This window comes from Pelmatolapia mariae, linkage group LG12, assembly GCF_036321145.2.
Source record: "Pelmatolapia mariae isolate MD_Pm_ZW linkage group LG12, Pm_UMD_F_2, whole genome shotgun sequence".
Lineage (NCBI taxonomy): Eukaryota > Metazoa > Chordata > Actinopteri > Cichliformes > Cichlidae > Pelmatolapia > Pelmatolapia mariae.
In genome coordinates this window covers 13,865,610-13,884,396 of record NC_086237.1, presented here as the reverse complement: position 1 = coordinate 13,884,396, position 18,787 = coordinate 13,865,610, and the positions used below count along the sequence as shown (strand labels likewise).

Here is an 18,787-nt window from a genome sequence, read left to right as displayed (position 1 = left end):
GGCTACATAATCCCTTCTTCTGTGCTAAGCACTCTTAGAATATATGGAACATTTTATAAATTAAATTATAAAAACAAATTTAATTCTGCAATGGCATCTGATTTTTTTTTCCTTGTATGTGAGTTTTAATTAAAAAATGAAATAATATAATTCAGGTTTTCATTTTGACATATAGGCATTTTATGACGATATTAAAATAAAAAAGGAAAAGCGGTTGGATATTTAGTTTGAAGTCAGACTTTGATGAACAGTGGACAATATTCAATGATAATTTCAATTTGACAATTACATACAACAAATGAGACAATCTTCCATCCAAACACAGCAATGTTGAGGAAACAATACAGTGACGTCGAATTTTTCTAACAAGTTAAAAATTAAAATAGTTTTAAAAAAGTTTGACATTTTTTTAAAACCTTAACTTGCTTGACAGCAGAAAATATTCTGTTTTACAATTTATTAATATAAAAATACAGATCTAAAGCTGAAAAGTAAGTCTGTATAATACAGTAATGTAGATAAACTGTTTTGGTTTTTGCTTACAGGAAATATGTCAGCATCAACAACAGATTACAGATAACTGCTTGCTGTGCAGCACTTTATTGTTAGATGCAGATAACTGGTGCAAGACTGGATGGACACATCTACAACAGCAGAAAAACTCTTTGAAACTATAGGGACTTTTGAAAATTGTATCTATTTAAAACAGATTATCTGCACAAACATGTTCTTATTGCTGATATGTGGGAAAAAACTATGACCCTGTTATTTTGCATCCTGAAGAAGATAAAGATTCCATCTCTTCTTCCTTCCCCTTTACTGTTAAACTGCACATTACAGCCAGCATGTTGTCACATATTGATCCTTAGCTGGCTCTTGGCTAGTAAAACATCACTCATATTAACTTTCCCAGTTTGGGCACTGGTAGCCTCCTAAAAACTCCTAATGGTTTGGTGTGACTGATATATAAAGTTCTAAATAGACAAAACTATCATAAAACCAGCTAGCTAGCTAATGCTAACCACTGCAACATAACAGACAGATAACAAATAATCCAATTAGACATCTAACATGCATTAGTTAAGGTGATGTTGGTTTGGAAAGACTAACAGCACAATAGCCTGTTTGAGAAAATAAAATGTAGCAACATACCATTGTCAGTGATGTGTGACAGCCTTGAAGACAACAGTCACATTGCCACATGTGCTTTTATTGTGAAAACCAGGGACAAATCTTCCTATCCAAAGAGTGGCGAAGTCTTTAGACCACAGTGGGAAAGAGGAGGTGATGTCATAACTAAAGACTCACCAAAATCACAGGAATGAGAGACTGCATTTTTATTTTTATTGACACCAAAGTACATGGTGAGATGTAAATGAAACAGTCCGAGGGCACTGTATCATTTACTGCATTTGTATATTGTCCTGGTTAAGCCATAAACAATTTCAGTTTTCAAACTGTTAGAAATGGTTGTGTAAATCTTTGAATTAACATCTGAATACTGTCCAATGTACAGAAAAGCATGGCTTCAAAACAGCAGCTTTCCATTTTCACGTGAATATGGTCGCATAATGTACAAGTACGTGGAACTAAAAATGGAAATTGGATTATCAAAATGTCATTTAAGTTTTTACTCAAACAACACAAACGTGGAAAATAACTGACAATTCATTTTCTAGTTTACGATGTCAGTTTTATACAGTCCACCTTTGGTTCCTACTGTCCTAACTGCTTGTGGAATTGATTGACTCTGCGGTGGTACGGGGGTCTCATTGGTAATTTGGGAGACTGTCCTATCAGATTACTGAAGCAGGAAAGTGAGGCCTGTTCATCCCTAAATTTCCCATCATCATGCCTCTATCGCTCTGTCTCTCTTCCCTTCAAAGTACGATGCAACAAAATAGCCGCTGCAGGCATTATTAATGAACTAGAATGGGCAAGAAGGGAGGAGCTCATTTCTTATTTATGATAAGCTAACCAACTGGCAACCTCCCTGACAGTCCTATTAATGATCTTTAGAGGCCCTGAGGCCATTCCATCTCGCTCGCTCTCATTTCTGTACCTGTCTTCTTTCCTTGCTCACATCTTGCCAACCTGCTTCCCTCTCTTTGTAAATCCCCCATTCTGGCCTTCATCTCCTAACATGGCAGGATTGAAGCAGTGAGGGAGTGGAGGGGTGGGAATGGGAGGTGCAGGCCTGTAATTTGTGCTGGGGATTTAGACATTACAGGGGGAAAAAGGGCTCTCTTGGGACCAGGCAGTTGATCAGCCGTGGCCCTGGTGGAGCAAGCCAGACAAATAACAAATGACAGCTCTGTGATTAAATCAAACCTTCTACTTTAAGTGTTGAAGTATCTGCCTGTCACTAACAATCTAGGGCTTGTTAAGGCTCCCTCCTCCCCCACTTAAGAGCCGTGCCTCCCTCTTGCGGCAGAGTCCCATCAAGCTCCTCTCCCCTCCTCATCCTCAACACCCCCACACCCACACCCACACACATCCACTACCCCAAAACACATCAATCAAACAGCTCCCTCTGGACACCCTCCCACTTCCTCCCTCCATACTCCTGGCTAGCCATCTACTCTCAGGAGATTGAATAAAGTGACAGACACACACACACACACACACACACACACGCACACACACACACACACACGCACGCACACACGCACACACACACGCACGCACACACGCACACACACACACGCACACACACACACACACGCACGCACGCACACACACATATTCCTGTATGTGAGAAAACCTCAATATACTCATAAAGAAATGCTCATAATACTGCGACATTAATGCAAAATGTACATCATGACTACTGCAGCAGAGTGTCAAATTATAAAATTATCACTATATATCTGAATCCCCATTCAAGCTTTACTGTACTGCTGAGACCCATAACATGTTAACCAAAACAACACCAGTTCAATAGCGGTACCTTATACTAGTTCACAGTTTTTTACCTGACAAACCAACAAAGATATTCATCAGTCTAAGAGCTCATTAGAGAGAACTTTTATAGTTTTGGTTTTAACGTTTTGGTATACAGTGTCTAAATCCCGAATAGGGTTATAATGCTGTAATGTGCTCCCCCCCCCCCTCCATTCTGGTAAAATAGGGCCAAATATTACACTATTCTGTGCTATTTTAAACTAAAACATCGGGGTGACCTTTACATACTCATAATGCACTCTAATAGCAACAGACATCTAGCTACCATTTTCAGTTCACTTCAGTTCAGCTGATACAAACACAATACAAAATTGGCCGAACAGGCAGTCAGTAATGAAGAAACTCATGGACATTCAGTTGTTCTGACCCTGGTTTCAGTCCTTTGTTCTTTTATTTTTGGTCTTACTTCATAACCTGTTGGAATGAATCCAAACAGCTTCTGATTACATTAAAACGCTGCATGATTCTGTGCCTACCTATCTCTGCAGCCTTTTCACACAACATTAACATCATTATGCCTCGTGGCCACAAAAGCTGGCTACACCGGGGGCCAGCACGCTGAGAGTCAAATTGCGGCCATTGGGGGGAAGATTTGGGACCTCTGCAACATTTATGATTTTCATCACTGCTTCCCTAACTCCATCAGCAGATTTTATTGTCTCCCAGGGTAAATGGAAATGACATTAACCCCTGTGGTGGGCTTATATAGCATTAACAGTGAAGGCAACAGTCCCTGGAATAGCAAACATTTACAAATCCCATAACTGACTAGAACGAACGAAGAACAGGAAGAACTTGGCCAAAGAAGTTAGCTGACCTTATAAAAGGTCTGGCTGCAGTGCTCCCTGTTGGGCAGGCTGTTAATGTCTGAACAGTGACATGATTTAAGGCTAAATTAGTATTCATCACACTAGTCACAAGCCATTAATCTAATATCCCCAACATGAAATGATATGCAAATTGCTGCCCATTGTAATGCTGCACCATGTGTCAGTGCTTCAAAATGGCCACTGCTGCATCTACATCAAAAGCTCTGCAAAATTAAAAAAAATATACAGCGGGGCAGCTAACTCTCCTCCAAATGAATGTGGATAAATGTGGATCAAAATTGCCTGTAATATATCTAAATCTTATTAGTCAGAGACTAAAATATCCACTTAAAAACATGCTTATCCTGTAGATACAGTAAGAACAACTGAGGAAATATTGTTCCTACATAAGTGCAGAGTGCAAAATACTCCTTGCTCGTGAGTGGTGGTATTACTTCAGGTAATTCCCTTTGAAAAAGGCTTAGACTTTATGGTGTCCACCTTAAATTCAGTTAGGATTCCAGAGTGGTTTTCCAGATGTGTTCCAGATGTTTCTTTTTAGACGATGTTGTTACTAGCAGAACCTGGTGAAACCATGCTGATCCACAAAGACAGTGCTTTTGTGACTTTTTGCACATCATTTTTTAAGATTATTATTATCTTAATAAGTAAAGTTGCTTCTAATACCTGATTTGACTTTGCAAGACAGTCTTTTAGTCATTTCATTTCATTTTCCTTTCATGTGGCAAATTGTCTTGAAGCATGTCTATTTTTATTTAATGTTAATCAAATGCTAATTGCTTTGCCTTATTAACTTCAGAGGGTGTAACCAATGAGCACTCTATGGTATGTATTGTTTGTGTACAGCCTGTTATTTGTTAATAGCTATTGCCAGACAGTATAATATGATTAAATCAGAAAAGAAGTTGATCTAGGTTCACTGTATTCAGACAGATCCTGCTCAAAACCTGCTGAATGTTTCTCACACTGCTGAATGGAGAAGAACAGAGTGAGAGGGCATATCAAATGAAACTGGACCACATATTTGTCATTCAAACGTGCTCTAGTGTCTAGAAACTGTAGCCCTAGTATACACAAACAAATCTTTGCACATTGCACTGTGCATCTTTCCATCTGCACCATAAAATCTTACAGTTGTAAGGATTAGCCACTTGCTTCTCCTCTGCTAAAGATTAATATATGGGAAACGCATCTGGACAAAGATAATAATAAAAGTACTTTAATGTTGCTGATTTGCTGATGATGCATGCATATGGGGTAAAACCATAAAGGGATGCACTGCATTCATCCATATACTCAATTTACTTTAATAATTATTTGATGTAGACAAAGTAATATAGCTTCTGAATTATATTCTGACAACATATGTCTGAGGTCTATATCCACTTGTGAACACATCAAGTGTTACAGAGATGTGAGTCTGCCAAAACAAACAGTTTACATTTCTTAGACATTGTATTTTCACCCCTCGCCCTAGCGCGGTAAAAGGACACCAGCGGACAACTGTGTCTGGCGGTGTGCCTGGTTTGGGGCCGGGGCCAGGGTCTGAGCTGTGTCGGGGAATATGCCTCGTGACAGATGCTCGGGAGACGCGGGCCATGGCAGAGGTCTACAGAGAGCAATTAACACAAACGAAGCAGCTATGTCATTAGCTGGTCTTTATTAACCTGAGTGATCAGTTCAGAGGCCATTAGTCTCCAGTGATTGGAGACTTCCCTGGTTGGCCTGGACCATTACTGGAGTGATACACTATTTGTGATGCACAATGCGGTGAGACCCTTGTTGTTTTGTCAGTATTGTTTTCCTGTTGTAAAATAAGAAATAGTTGATAATTAGTGCTTGCTTCTGATATTGCAGAGTGAAGCAGTTTATGTCAACTTCCTGTCATGTGAGTATGTAAACATTTTTAATAGACTCCTTAATTAATCAAACCCAAAGGTTAAAACAATTTGTCTCTAAAGCTATAGACCAAAGAAGGTCAAAGGTGAAGTCTCTGTGTTTGAAGACATAAATTGCTACATTCAGTAACTTACTTTAACTGGCATACTACTCTGCTGTTCGTCTGACTGCTACAAATGTCATAATAAACTGGAAAAAATTTAACAGGCAATCATAATAAAAAAATCTGCGCTCAGCAGTCACATCAGTTGATTCGATTCGGATTCGTTTTCACAACTATCTGAAGCACATGGTCTACTCAACTGTGGCTTGCCTGGTGGGAATCATAGCACAGAACATCCTGCTCTGTGACTCATCTGATAACACGGGCTGGCGGGGGGGTTGGTGGCGGTACACCTTCCTTCTCTGACCTGCGTTGCATGCTGGGAAAGCGTGGCCCTGTGTGTTGTTCCTCTCTTTTGCGCGGGCCCTGGGAGACTTCCCTGCTAATGTTCTCCTCCTGTTTTACAACAGTACTTCCTGGAACAGCCCCCCTACTAGTCATCAGATGCTACATTAAGGGAGCACTCTGAAGTCTTCCTCTACCACTAAGGGCCCCTGATAAATAACTTATGGAGGAGAGGATTCAAAACATCTCTCCTATTACTAGCCTCGATTCATTTTTTACAGTCCCTCGAGCCTCCCATCTGTCCTGCACTTCAAACGCATCTGAATGCTCAGAGATGCTTTGCCTATTCTATCCTAGGGGATCCATGTGAAGGTAGAGAACGAGGAGAGAGGTGGTGGGGATATGTGCGTGTGTGTGTGTGTGGCGGTGTGCTGGGTTGAGAGAAAAAAAAAGAAGTAATATGACAGAGCCAGGAGCTTTGAGAAGCAGAATGTGCCGAAAGCATCTCTCCCATCACCTTCCTTTCTGACTATTCTCCGTGGAGGGGAAGAAAGAAAGCATTTGAAGGAGTGGGAAAGAAAGGAGGGGGGAGGGAAACATTTGCGGCTGAAGCGTCATGGTCCGGCTCGGAGCTGTCAAATTATGACACATCCAACAACTCAGCTTCTTCTCAATCGCAATTACAAATTAGTCCATTAGGCTGCCGGCTGCCTGTCCTTTCTCTTCTCTGCGATGGGATGGGATTTATGCGTGTCAGTGTGTGTAGACCCGTAAGGGTGGGCAAAAGGGAGGAGAGCAGGAGGGAGGGGACCTTCCCTGGGTAGAAGATGGCAGTTTTCAAGTCACATAACGAGACAAACAAGCAAACCAACAGTTGTAATTTGATGTGATGTTGACAGTAATTGTCTTTGACGCCACGGATAGGCGTGAGGGTGGAATGGGGGCGCGGCAAGTTGGCCTTGAAGTGGTAGTTATGGAATATAAATGGGGACAGCTTGTTTTCAGAAGGTAGGAAAAGCGGTGTATATGTCAATTTCTGCAAGGGCATTAAAACGCCGCTTCAGTCAACCACCCTATCAGCTTAAATGGATTTTAAATTAGCAGTGAGAGCATGGATAACAACATATCTCAGCGGAAGAGGGCCCACTTTTCCCGAGTGAAAGACATAGATGTGACATGTATAGATTTTGAAGGAGTTAAGACGGCTTTTAGCCTTTTACTGATACCATTGCCTTTTCTTAGCTTGTGAATGAGGCCTATTCACATTTCAAGCAAATTCAATTTGAGCTCCAAATCAAAGACATGCATTAGGCCACTTTAGTGTAAGGTAATATTAACTGACCGAGAGATATTTGGAAGATGACAATCAACATCACTAGTAATTACATACAAATATAACATGACTTTTCCACCCCGTACATGATCAAAGTTCGTCCCCACATGTGCATTTATGAAGCCTCAGCATGACTTACCTGTAAAGGGTTTCATTACTGAACACGCTCGCGCCTTTTCCACTGAAACTAGTGATACAGATTACTAATCATGCAATTTGAGCTTTATTGGAAGTCGATCCACACTAAATCCAACCATTTCTGCTTTTTAGCCACTATTGAAACCAGTTATCACAAGTCAAAGCCCAGATGAGCATTTATGCCCTGAACAACACCCTGTGTATTTAAGTATAGACATAACCACGGTGTCTCAAATTAATAAGGTCAGCCTCGTTTTATTACTAGGAGAGTAAAGCTAATGAAATCATACAGGAATTAAGTTGTTTAAGGGGTAAACTCTGGCTGTAGGGAGACGATAATGAGCACGTTATGTGGGAACCCCCTACCCCTGTCCTCCCACCTCCTCAGTCTACGTTGAGCTAGTAACATCCTGCTGGTTCACAAATAAAGGACACAAGCAAGTCTTTTAAAGGACAAATACTGTGTGGGGGATTTGGGGGAGCCAGGGTGAACTTAACAAGCAGGGATCTTACAGATTTAAAGGTACTGCTAAAAATTTATGGAGGCATGTTTGGATGAGGGCCATGCTGAACAGCTTGGCCAGCTGAGCAACATCACTGCGGGATGCCTAATAAGCCTTGCACAATTTTTCACCCCATATTTTATCAATAAAAAAGCAGTTTAAACAGCCTCCCCTCGAACCGCAGCCGCTGCACTGCCTGCCATCTGGAGCCCTCTTTCATTTTATAATCCAACTGTCATTAAAATGCTTCTTGGCAGTTTACAGCTCGTTCCCCCTGTGCAGATGTGGAAGCGATCTTCAGACGGGGCTCACTGATCAAAGTGTTCACTGCTGTCAGGCAGAACACTTACCACCCTCAGGCTACCTTCCAGTCCTATCTGGACTTAATACCCCCCCTATTATTTATTTATTTCCACACTTCTGTATTTATCAGGTGCACCACTCCGAGCAGAGCTAAGGTCAGCTCCAGAAGGTGGCTGTAGGTGGGATTGTGAGGATGCAGATTGTGCTATCAAGGTGCTTTTAAGCAAGGCATGTGACCTCGCTGTTTTCTTTAACAAACTGAAATAATTACAGGGAAGCCCAGAAAATCTAAGTCAGAGCAAAGTTATCACCTTTGCTGGCAGCTTGGTGCAACTGAGTTGAAAAGGTTTTCAGATCCAGATCAAATCAACTTTTAGATAAAAAGCAGTAATATCTGTTCATTACTGAGGACATTAGCTTGTTATCAATCATACAGAGAAGTGCTTGGAACAGTAATTCTATTCGCCATTAGTAATAATAGTAGTTTGTCGAAAAATGCGCACATTAGACTGAACGTTGTCAAAACATGCACAGTATTGTGCGGATCAGTCCTGCTGACATGCGAGCATGATTTAATCACTCACAAGCTAAAACTATACACACAACACAACAATAATAAGCGTGAGTTTTATAACATAATACGAAGCGTTTCTGGCAGCAGACACAAAGGTGATGGCGGTGGGTCAACCCGTTGGCAGCGTCCCTGTATCATATCACTCTGCCACATTCACTGTGTGCACAAGTTTGACTTGTAGGCTGCCCGGCGACCCGCGGCCTCCTCACTGATGTGGCACGGCACACATGGCGTTAATACTCCAACCGGGTGTTGATTGAGCTCCCCTAAAGCCAGTGACGCATGTTGCCTTTGTTTGGCAGCCGTCCCGGTGTAAGAACTGGGGCCATATTCCGCCTGTCAGTGCCATGTGTTCGCTCTCCTCAGAGCACAGCGGCTGATGCCACTCAACCACCAGCCCCCTACCTCCCACCCTCTGGCATCTCTGTGGGCACCCCAGGCCAAGCAGGTCTGCACTAATGAAGTCAAATTAATTTAATGGATGCCCATGCCGCCTGTGTCGGTGGTGCTTGGCAGGGAGACCGTTCAAATGCTGGTCGATGTCTGTAGCTCCAAAACCTCATACATATCCAAGAGCTGGTATACCGCTTCTGTGTGTCAAGCTGAAACTGACAAGCATATCAGCTTCAGTTGTGCCAATGTGCCCTGCATGAAATTGGTCTTCAGTGCCCACAGAAACCATGGCAGGCAATGTTCCACAGTTAACTTCAGAGACAGTCCAGGTGTGTTTGCTAATTAAAGCTTGACAAAATGATACAAAGAGGGAAAAGGAACTGGCAAGTGAGCATGAGTGACAGCCATCATTAATGCCTGCTTTGCTCTCCCCCTCTGCTTCCACATTCCTGCTAACTTTTAGGAAAGACATAATTTTTTATTTCTCCTTCAATCTTTGAAGCCCTGTACCTCATCCTCTGACTGGTGCACCTCACAGACTGCTTTTGTGCATAGGGGACTGCCATGGCTGGGGTTTCTGGTTTAATTGAAGACAGCAGGCCCCTGTTTAGGCCTCTACTCTACGGGCTCTCAGTTTTCCACATCACATACACATTCGCCCACGGAAAGTTCCCTCCAGAGCCGAAGTGACGCGAGGACCTGCGGCGCTTCAGGTCTGGCAGTCACCAGGCCATCCACAGGCATCTGAGTGTTTAGATTTACTCGGAAATGTTCGAGTGGTTAGCAAAAGAATGATGGTATATGTTTCTCTCAGCCGGTGGGAAAGCTGCTCACTGCTCACTTTCCTTATTGTCCGTCATCACCATTATGAGGGCTGCAACTGATCCTTCCCATACAGGTTGTGAAACCTGGCCTCAGTATGTAATTGAAGATTAAATAAAGAGCCTCAAGAAATAACTATAGCTTGGGACTTTTTTTAATACGTGTTGATATTTCTTATAACATTTCTATAAAAAGTGTGGCACACAACATTGCTGACTGGCTACTTTTTAAAAGGAACAGGAGCTCTTATTTTCCTGCAGCCACAGTCAACCTAAACTACATTTACTCATTTTCCAGGGCAAAGAGGAGACAAGGCTTCTTCAGGGAAACATTACCCAGAATGGTACTGATTCCTAATAACAACAGGGAATTCTATATTTATCCCTGAATGCATATGTCATTTGTTGTGAAGGAAAAGCGAGTCCTCTTGCATTAAGCGGCCTCGTGCAGACAAGCCAAGGCTGAGACAGAGTCTTGGTGCGCCAGCATAAACGCACACAAAGTCTGTCTTCCATTTCCAGCCAGAAGAAATGTGTAAGTAATTACAGTCCAACCATGTTTATTGAATAAAAACCCACTTTGGCATTATGTTTATGCACGATCAGAAACGCTCAAATCCTACATCCACATACACAAAAACATTTGTGTCTTACTCGCTTCCCACAGAACATCTGTATCCAATGTGAAGTCAATTTTACTTTTATTACTCATGTGGAAAAATGTATATAGTGCTTGGATTGTTATTCAAACAGAGGCCACTTGAAAAACAATGATTTCTGTGCCATGTGGGTTTGGAGCAGAGTGGACACACACTTAGCACAGGGTTAGAGAGTTTAGCCGCATGCTAAAGGTTTTGTCACACAAATGCACTGAGATTACTTCACTTCTGATTAAGTGACTGTTGTAAAAGTGCATCATTAGAAGCATATGACCTATAAATAAACCTCAACATGACTTAATTTTAATTATTTTCAAAATGTGGGTGAAGCTTCCAATCCAAGCTGAAATCTTCTTTAACTTATAAATGCAACTATTCATTAAAAAAAGTTTGTTTTTCAAAATGTATACTGCTAAAAATATTCTCTACAAACATGGATATCACAAATAATGCAGTGCACTTATAGCATTATTCCCAACAGATCCAAATACTTTGATGCAGTACCAGTTAGATGCATTGTGATATCACAGCTGGTGTAAAATCTCACAACTTGTCTTGTTTGATATGGCGTGCCATGCTTTCTCTATTACCGTATCATTGAACTGACGAGATCTCTAGCAGAAAATTGTTCAATCGAGCGTTTCACCTGGCCGTTGCTGAAAACTCTTCTATTACAGAATCGGAGCTCTCAGGTGGGAAAAACAGTGTTTGAAGAAAACCGCCTCTAAAAATGGATCTAGTCCGGGTGGAAGAAAAACACATAGCAAAACCTGGTGTTCATCGAGGCAACAATAATTCCCCCAATAACAATGATCACAAGCTGTTGAACATGGCTGAGTGGTGACGGGATTTTTTTTTTTTTTTTCAAAGAGCTAGCAGAGCACTGCTGTTCCAAAGACAGAGGGTAGGGTGTGTGCTATGATTTTAACAGAACAAAGGAACAACTATGTTCTATTAACACTCTCTGCCAACACAAACAGCCTCGCTGAAAGACGGCAGTAAGTAAAAGAAGATTACAGTCTGGATGCCATGTTATGTTTTCATACCTCCCTTGTTCTGAGTGGCTGATGTGGTTTTGGTTGCCACAGACCTTCTATTTTCATCTGCGATGCCAACATCTGTACTAACCTTTAAGAAAGAATCTGGACCAGGATATTGGATGCCACATCGGTGACGCCACGGCCATGTTGACTGTCCCTGCATTGCTGTATGACATGCATTGCTAGTGACAAGCTGTCTTTGCTGATGTCAGTTGGCCGTGTCTGCTGGCTTGCCCTGCAGAAACTCCAAGTCTTTCTCTGTCATCACGCCTCTTCTTCCCAACATGCACTGGGGCTGGTTTTCACCGCCGAGCGTGCCCTTAGTATCACTTGCTTCTAAGCTACACAAATACACACGCATCATATGCTGCTAAGACTAAATGTGTCCTTCTTCACTTCAGAGGCAAATCAAAGTGTGCTCCCTGATAACTGCATACTTGTGCACTAAATGTGCAACAGATGCATTGCTTGAAAACCACTCAAAAAAAAAAAAAAAGCCTGCAGAGCTCATATGAGCTGGAGCTGACCATAAATGAGAGCATGTTGCAAACAGCCCAATATAAATCAAAGAGATAAGTGCTTCCAGGTTCATTGTAACAGCTAGATGTAATAAACATCATGAGACCAACTAATGAAGAATATATTTATTTCTGGCCAGTGTACAAAGCTAAAAGTCAGAATTATTTTCCTCTAAGAAGCTGATTATAGCATAAACTTAATCTTAACCTTAATCCTTAAACTCACAGGAAGCTTTACATCCAAACAATACTGAAATTAGGGGGAATGGTTAATCTTCTGATTTGAATGTTTCTCCACATTTTCCACCCTTTTCTGCTTTCTGCCAGAAAGCGAAAACAATCCTGAAAGGAGGAACTAACTGACTAAGAGGAAGAAATGAAGGACGAGAAGGGAGGAAGGAGAGAGAAAGACAAAAGCAAGAAGAGAAAAAAATGACATCTCCATATTAAGGCCTGTGTTGCCGGTGTCAGTTCTAATTTCACAGTGCCTGTGGGGAGCTGAATGCAACCAGTCAGCTCTGGTCTCATCTCGTTCTTCCTCCATTTTAAATCAGGGACGATGATTCCCAAGCTGGGGGGAAAGGAATATTACTGGCAAATTGGTTTTAGACTAAAGACGGTGGCGAGGCATTCTGCTTTCTCAGCTCTTTCCCAGGTGCACTTAATCTAATTTCATTAAAGAGATGAGGACGGATGATCACTTGTGTCGAAACATTAAGCCGGTCCATTTTTTCCATCCATAAAAAAAATGTTCAGGTTGTCAGCAGCCCGGTGCATGCCCTGTTTGTTATTGAATATGATGACTCTTGGAGACCAATCTAGAGCTTGCAAGGCATTGGGGGTTGGGTGGGGAGGCTATATCTACATCGTATATATTACTGTTGGCTTCTTTCCTTTTTCAAGATGGTGACAGAGGAAAAGATGTAAAGAATGAACAATGGTAAAGGCAATTAAGAAGTAGCCAGTGAATGAAAAAGATCAGGGACAAGAAGAGAATAATGTTAAAACAATAAGAGAGGTGAAGGCAATGGTGCTGTTAACATATATGGTTTGATCCCCATCCAATCCTTCGTTAATGTTGTGCGAGCACTGCCAGCTTTACAAGACACAACCTCCAACGCTTCAGTTAGGAGGATACCACCAGCCGACGAGTCATTACTGATAAGTCGTTGAGACGTGGTGATATGGCATTCATTCTGCAAACTGCAGGAAGATATGGAAGTAGAGGGGGAATTAATGTGTCAGTCAGAGCCCATGTGCTGCCCTGGTAGAAGAGTACACCAGAGCCATAAAAGAACTCATTGACAGGATGTGGTAATGGTCCTCGGAGACTCCCCCGGAGACAGATTCACTTTCTGCTGAATGACTGCTCGGCAAAGAGGACCAAATAGAATTAGCTGACCGGGGTGTCCTCCGCTGTGTGGTAGTGTGGCCATTGAGGCTGCTGCATTAATGTTTCGCATACAGGCAGCCGGCCACTGTAATATTTGCACAGGAGAAAGAATACCAGGGAAATTGGAGGAGCTAGGGAAGATGGCAAAGTGAGGCCTAATGGAGATAGGATGACACTCCAGGAGAGTGCATGAACAAACTGAGAAGGGATAAAATACCACTCTATTTCTTTCCATGGCTCTCCAATGAAAGAAAATGATGTCCTGACTTGAAGTACCTCAGATGTGTTAGAGACTGGCCAGTTTGGAAAGTTCATTCATTGCAGAAGGAATACAGAAGGATGGAAGCAGAAATCTGTAATACAATATATTAATTAAGTTAATTAGTAAATTGCTTAATATCACTGTCAAGTGATAAATGAGCAAAAAGAAACAAGAAATCCATGAAGTGGTTAGGAGCCAGAAAGATATTACTATGATATGAGGATTTTGATAGGATATGAGGATTTTGATGAGTTGTTGGGGAAAAGAGTGTAAAAAATGTGCTTGTTTACATTTTAAGTACATGTTGTTTGCTGGAGGTTTCTTCCTGTTAAAAGGGAGTTTTTCCTTCCCACTGTCACCAAGTGCTGACTGCTGGGGTTCTGTCTATTATTGTAGGGTCTTTAGAGCCTTGAGATGGCTGTTGTTTCGATTTGGTGTTATAAAAATAAAATTGTTTTGAAACTCTTTATACAATTTCACCCAACATTGACCTTGTGACGGCACACTAATTTTCCCATTCTACAAGCACAACCAATCACTCAGCCCACTTTCTGTAGAGCTAAGACGTGTTCTGGGGCATATGAGACCATTTTAGCAGCTCAAAGTATTTAGATCCAGACTTAACAGTGAATGATGTTCCCATGTGTGCAGCACAGTCTCACGTGAATACATTTAGTTTCTGTGTTGCTATGCTGTTTCTTATTTAAGCTGTGGTTACTTTCTTTGCAAGCTTCAAATTTAGCATAGCTTTGTGCAAACACATTAACCGTTGCTTTAATGACAGTAAACACAGTGAAAAGACTGTTCTACTTAAGAATTCCTAATTTTGTGGGTTGTTTTATGCCTCCGAGGTGCAGGCATAAGACAAGCCAATATCAAGGGTATATTTAAAAAAATTACACTGAATACTTCTCATTGTCAAACATGACATAATACTGGACATCAGATGACAGGCCTCTCAACAAACACTGGCAACAATGTGAACACTATACCAAGATTCTGATTGCTTGTTTCATCAAGGCAGGCCCATCTATATGAAGCTATTTCTTAGGGCAACCTCGCACTTAACTAGAAACGACTGGGCAATTGCTAAAGATTTCAAATCTGACATGCTCTGGAAACATGCCATTGGGTGCTATATCAAAGCATTGCTTTGATGCAAGCGAGTTTCACAAGGTGCAGCAATCTAAACTGACTTTGCTGTAGCAACTCGTCAGTGTTATTTAAATACAGTGTAACTGATTGCACCCTGGGGGCACACCTGGAAGCAATATTCTAATTAAGTTAATCTGTGAAATCCCGACAATGTGGGTGTTCAGGTGCCTGGTAATCTGATGTGAAAGGAGTCTTTGTTTTCACTGGAAAGATTCGGGAGGAGCTGGCACCTGTTTTAGCAAAACGTTGCAGAAAATTATCACTGTCGAGTTATCCTGAGTGCAGGCAATTACAAATGACAGTGTTTGTCTTTCTCCTCATGGAACCCAATTTTTACACCGTCATATTTTTTTCCTGCTTTTGGTGATGGCCTGTCAAATTATTTTTTCCCCATTCTTCTCCCTTCCTCTGCAATTTGATATGGATGATTCGCAACTCTCATCACCTTGATTATGGTAATACGTGTTTCTGAGGGAATAAAAAGGGCAGGGCTGCTATAGCCTTTATCCAGATGTTCTTTTCTTCTTGCACGCTTGGAAAACACGTCAACACCAACAGAGACTTTTCAAAGAATCCACAACAGTGAAAGAGCGAAACGTAGTTTTGGAATTATGCCGTTGCTCTGTTACATTTCCTGTTGGCTTTAGGAGAAATCTTTTGTTTACAGTCAATACCTCTGCTCGTGGGAATGGAACTTTACCACTACTGGAAGAACAGAACACTTTAACACTTATTTTTGAGGACCCCATTTTTACTTATCTAATAAAAATTTTTATTATTATTATTTTTTAGTTTCATTCTTCAACAAGGTAGTTAGATGATCATTTTTTGAGTATAGTCCTGAGTGACTAGCCAGTCCACAATTAACTATGGACTGGCAGTGTATGCATACATTTTAGGTTCTTGTGTTCCAGTGCTGCATTCCTACCATATGTTGCTTGCTGAAGTCAAGATAATATTAGCTGGCACTGGCAGCAAAAAAAAAAAAAAAAAAGGAAATACAAAGTAAGGTTTTGGATTACTGCAAACAAAAGTGAATGCAGAGACCCATAAACAAGCAGCAACTGAAGGTGGCTGCAGTAAAGGCCTGGCAGAGGCTCTTGTGAGAGGAAAATGAATCATTTGGTGATATTAGCGGGTCGTAGACTTCAGATATTCATTGACTCCAAAGCGTTTTCATCCAAGTATTGAAAACTATCTTTACGTTTAAAATGTTGTTTTATTACTTTTATAAAGCTCTTGTTATGTGTAAAAATGCACATTAGTTTCATCTGAACTTTACAGTTCGTTTTATTCTACTTGAAAACAACAATCGTGTGAATATTGCTCCCTATCACTACCACTAAGGTGAGTCAACTTCAGTGTGTGAACAAGAGGAATAATAACACTGACTACTCTTTCACTGTACATATGGGCAAGTCAGTATTGCTTTAATATAGACTTGACAAAACATGAAACTATGCACTTGTACTTAAAAAACTTAGAACTGAGAATGGAAACTAAGAATTGAGACAGACAAAAACAAGCTAGGGACCACACTGAAGCCTAGATAGTTTGACTAATAGTAACTTTCACAAGTTGTTTTCACTTGCAGCATTACTTTGCTGCTTATGGTTTAGGATTCACATTGATTGCTCAGGAAGACGTCTTTTTGCACTTACATCTACAGAAATATGCACTGACTATGTTTCTCACAGTGAGAGCGCAAACTAATGTGCAATAAAAGTGGCATTACTATTTTTTCCAGAGATTTCTCAAGCTAAAACACTTCCTGATGACATACTAATGAAAAATAGTCTGAAAAGAAGGTGAAGCTACAATCTGGCTCTTGGACTGTGAAATAATTGGCACGAAATTCAACAATCAGACTTGGCAGCAGTGTCTAACAGTCTACCATGTCTTGAATTGCGTCCCAGCCCACAGACAGGCTGACACATAACCAACAACACAGAAACACAGCTGAGTTTCTGCAAAACTGTCAAAGCGCTTCTTGATTTTTCTCCTCCCCGTCTTTATATTTAGTTCTGTAGTACCAAACTTTTTTTTTTTAATACTGAAAATTAAAACGAGTCTCAAACAAAAACCCTTAGAAGGAAACACTCTGAGAGCTTTCCTTCTACTTTACTTCCCTCTCTCCTCCACCCACAGTGTTGCCAGGGAGCCGTATGGAGACTGACAGGCCTGCTACATCTCTCTGTCGTGTCAACTAGCTCGTGCCCTCGGTTCCTTCTCGCTTCAATGAAGAGATAAAAGCCTATTGACTTGCCAGGCTACAGTTAATGCAAATTGGGCTTGCTATCAATGTATTATTTATAGGGAGAGCTGCAGACATTTCCACAGAACTGGGAGCTAAGCTTACAGGAGATTAGGCATGCTATCTCATTCATTTACCAGGGAGTAATTGCTAAACTGTGGAGGAATTAGGATGCGTAAGGTTCCCCAAAGGCGTTTCATCTTGTAACCAGGTGCCTGCCATCAGCCAACCACCTCTGAGATGATTACAAACACTCAGAGGTGAAACTGATAGACTACATCTGTCAAATTGTCAACTGGTAACCTGATGACAACGCTTTCTGAAGAAAATCAAGATGTTACTAGTTAGCAGCACAACTAAAGCATATTTTAAATGAAATTGTTCAACGATCTTGTTAAACATTCTGGTTGTAACTTGTAAATCTGTCATTCGTTATGCTGGAAATAAAACATGAGCGTTACAAACTCCGGCTGCTGTCGAGTATCTTAGAAGAGCAAGCAGATAAAGGTGTTATGTGCTATGTGAATAGATTAAATGCAGATTTTACTGCATGTAGCACACACTACGATCTAAGCTAGGAGGCATATGTATGAAATATTTGTGCATAAAGTGTTCCAAAAATAATAGGTACCGCGTCTTTTCATAAAAAACAGAAAACCAACATTGGAAATCAGTCTCTTGATGTGCAACATTTTTCTTGTCACTTTCATGCTCCGTACGATTCAAATGATCAACAGTGTTGGGACCAGGCACAGTTGCTTTTTACCCCCTTATCTTTTTTTTGCTAACAATACACTATGACTATCTCCCCTTTCTCAGTTGAGAGCTCAAATTTGTTATTCACAACTCTCCGGTTCTTCATGCGCTGGGTGAATAAACACAGAAAAAGCAGTCTTACCTTGTCGTCAATGTCACTCTCGCTGTCACACTGTAACAGAAAAGAGACAGACACAGGAAATATAAAGAATTATTCATTTGGCTCCCCACCCCAGTAGCATAATCAGTGCAGATGTTATTTTTGTGTGCAACCTCTCATTCACTGTCAGCTTTCAGTGCAAACGGCAGAGGATGAAGAGGGAAAGGAGAGTGCGGTAGTCTGAAAGAGTTTTTTTTTCAAGTTTCAAAAGGAGCACAGTGGCACAAAACGCCTTTCTGGTGTTTCTGTCGCAAATTCACTGCTTTAAATTTGCAAAGGATGAAAATACTTTGCACGGGGTTCTATTATAAAGAGTCTGTTTAGTGACTTGGCATTCAGCTGCAGCTTGTCATTTAGCCTTTTAAGTGTGCTTTAAAATTGGACGATAGCATCTCAAGGACACAGAGAGCTTAGGTTCTTTGAATTCTCCAGCACAGTGCCTAT

General features: G+C 41.1%; 1 protein-coding gene across 11 annotated transcripts in view; it reads right to left on the bottom strand.

Moving 5' to 3' along the window:
- fbrsl1 (fibrosin-like 1) overlaps positions 1-18,787 on the bottom strand; it is a 273,826-nt gene that overhangs the window by 69,059 nt on the left and 185,980 nt on the right. For all 11 annotated transcript variants that reach the window (XM_063488923.1, XM_063488927.1, XM_063488918.1 and 8 more), the window contains one exon: positions 18,326-18,355. In XM_063488923.1, the coding sequence (XP_063344993.1) occupies positions 18,326-18,355 (30 nt within the window). The remainder of the gene's footprint in view (positions 1-18,325; positions 18,356-18,787) is intronic.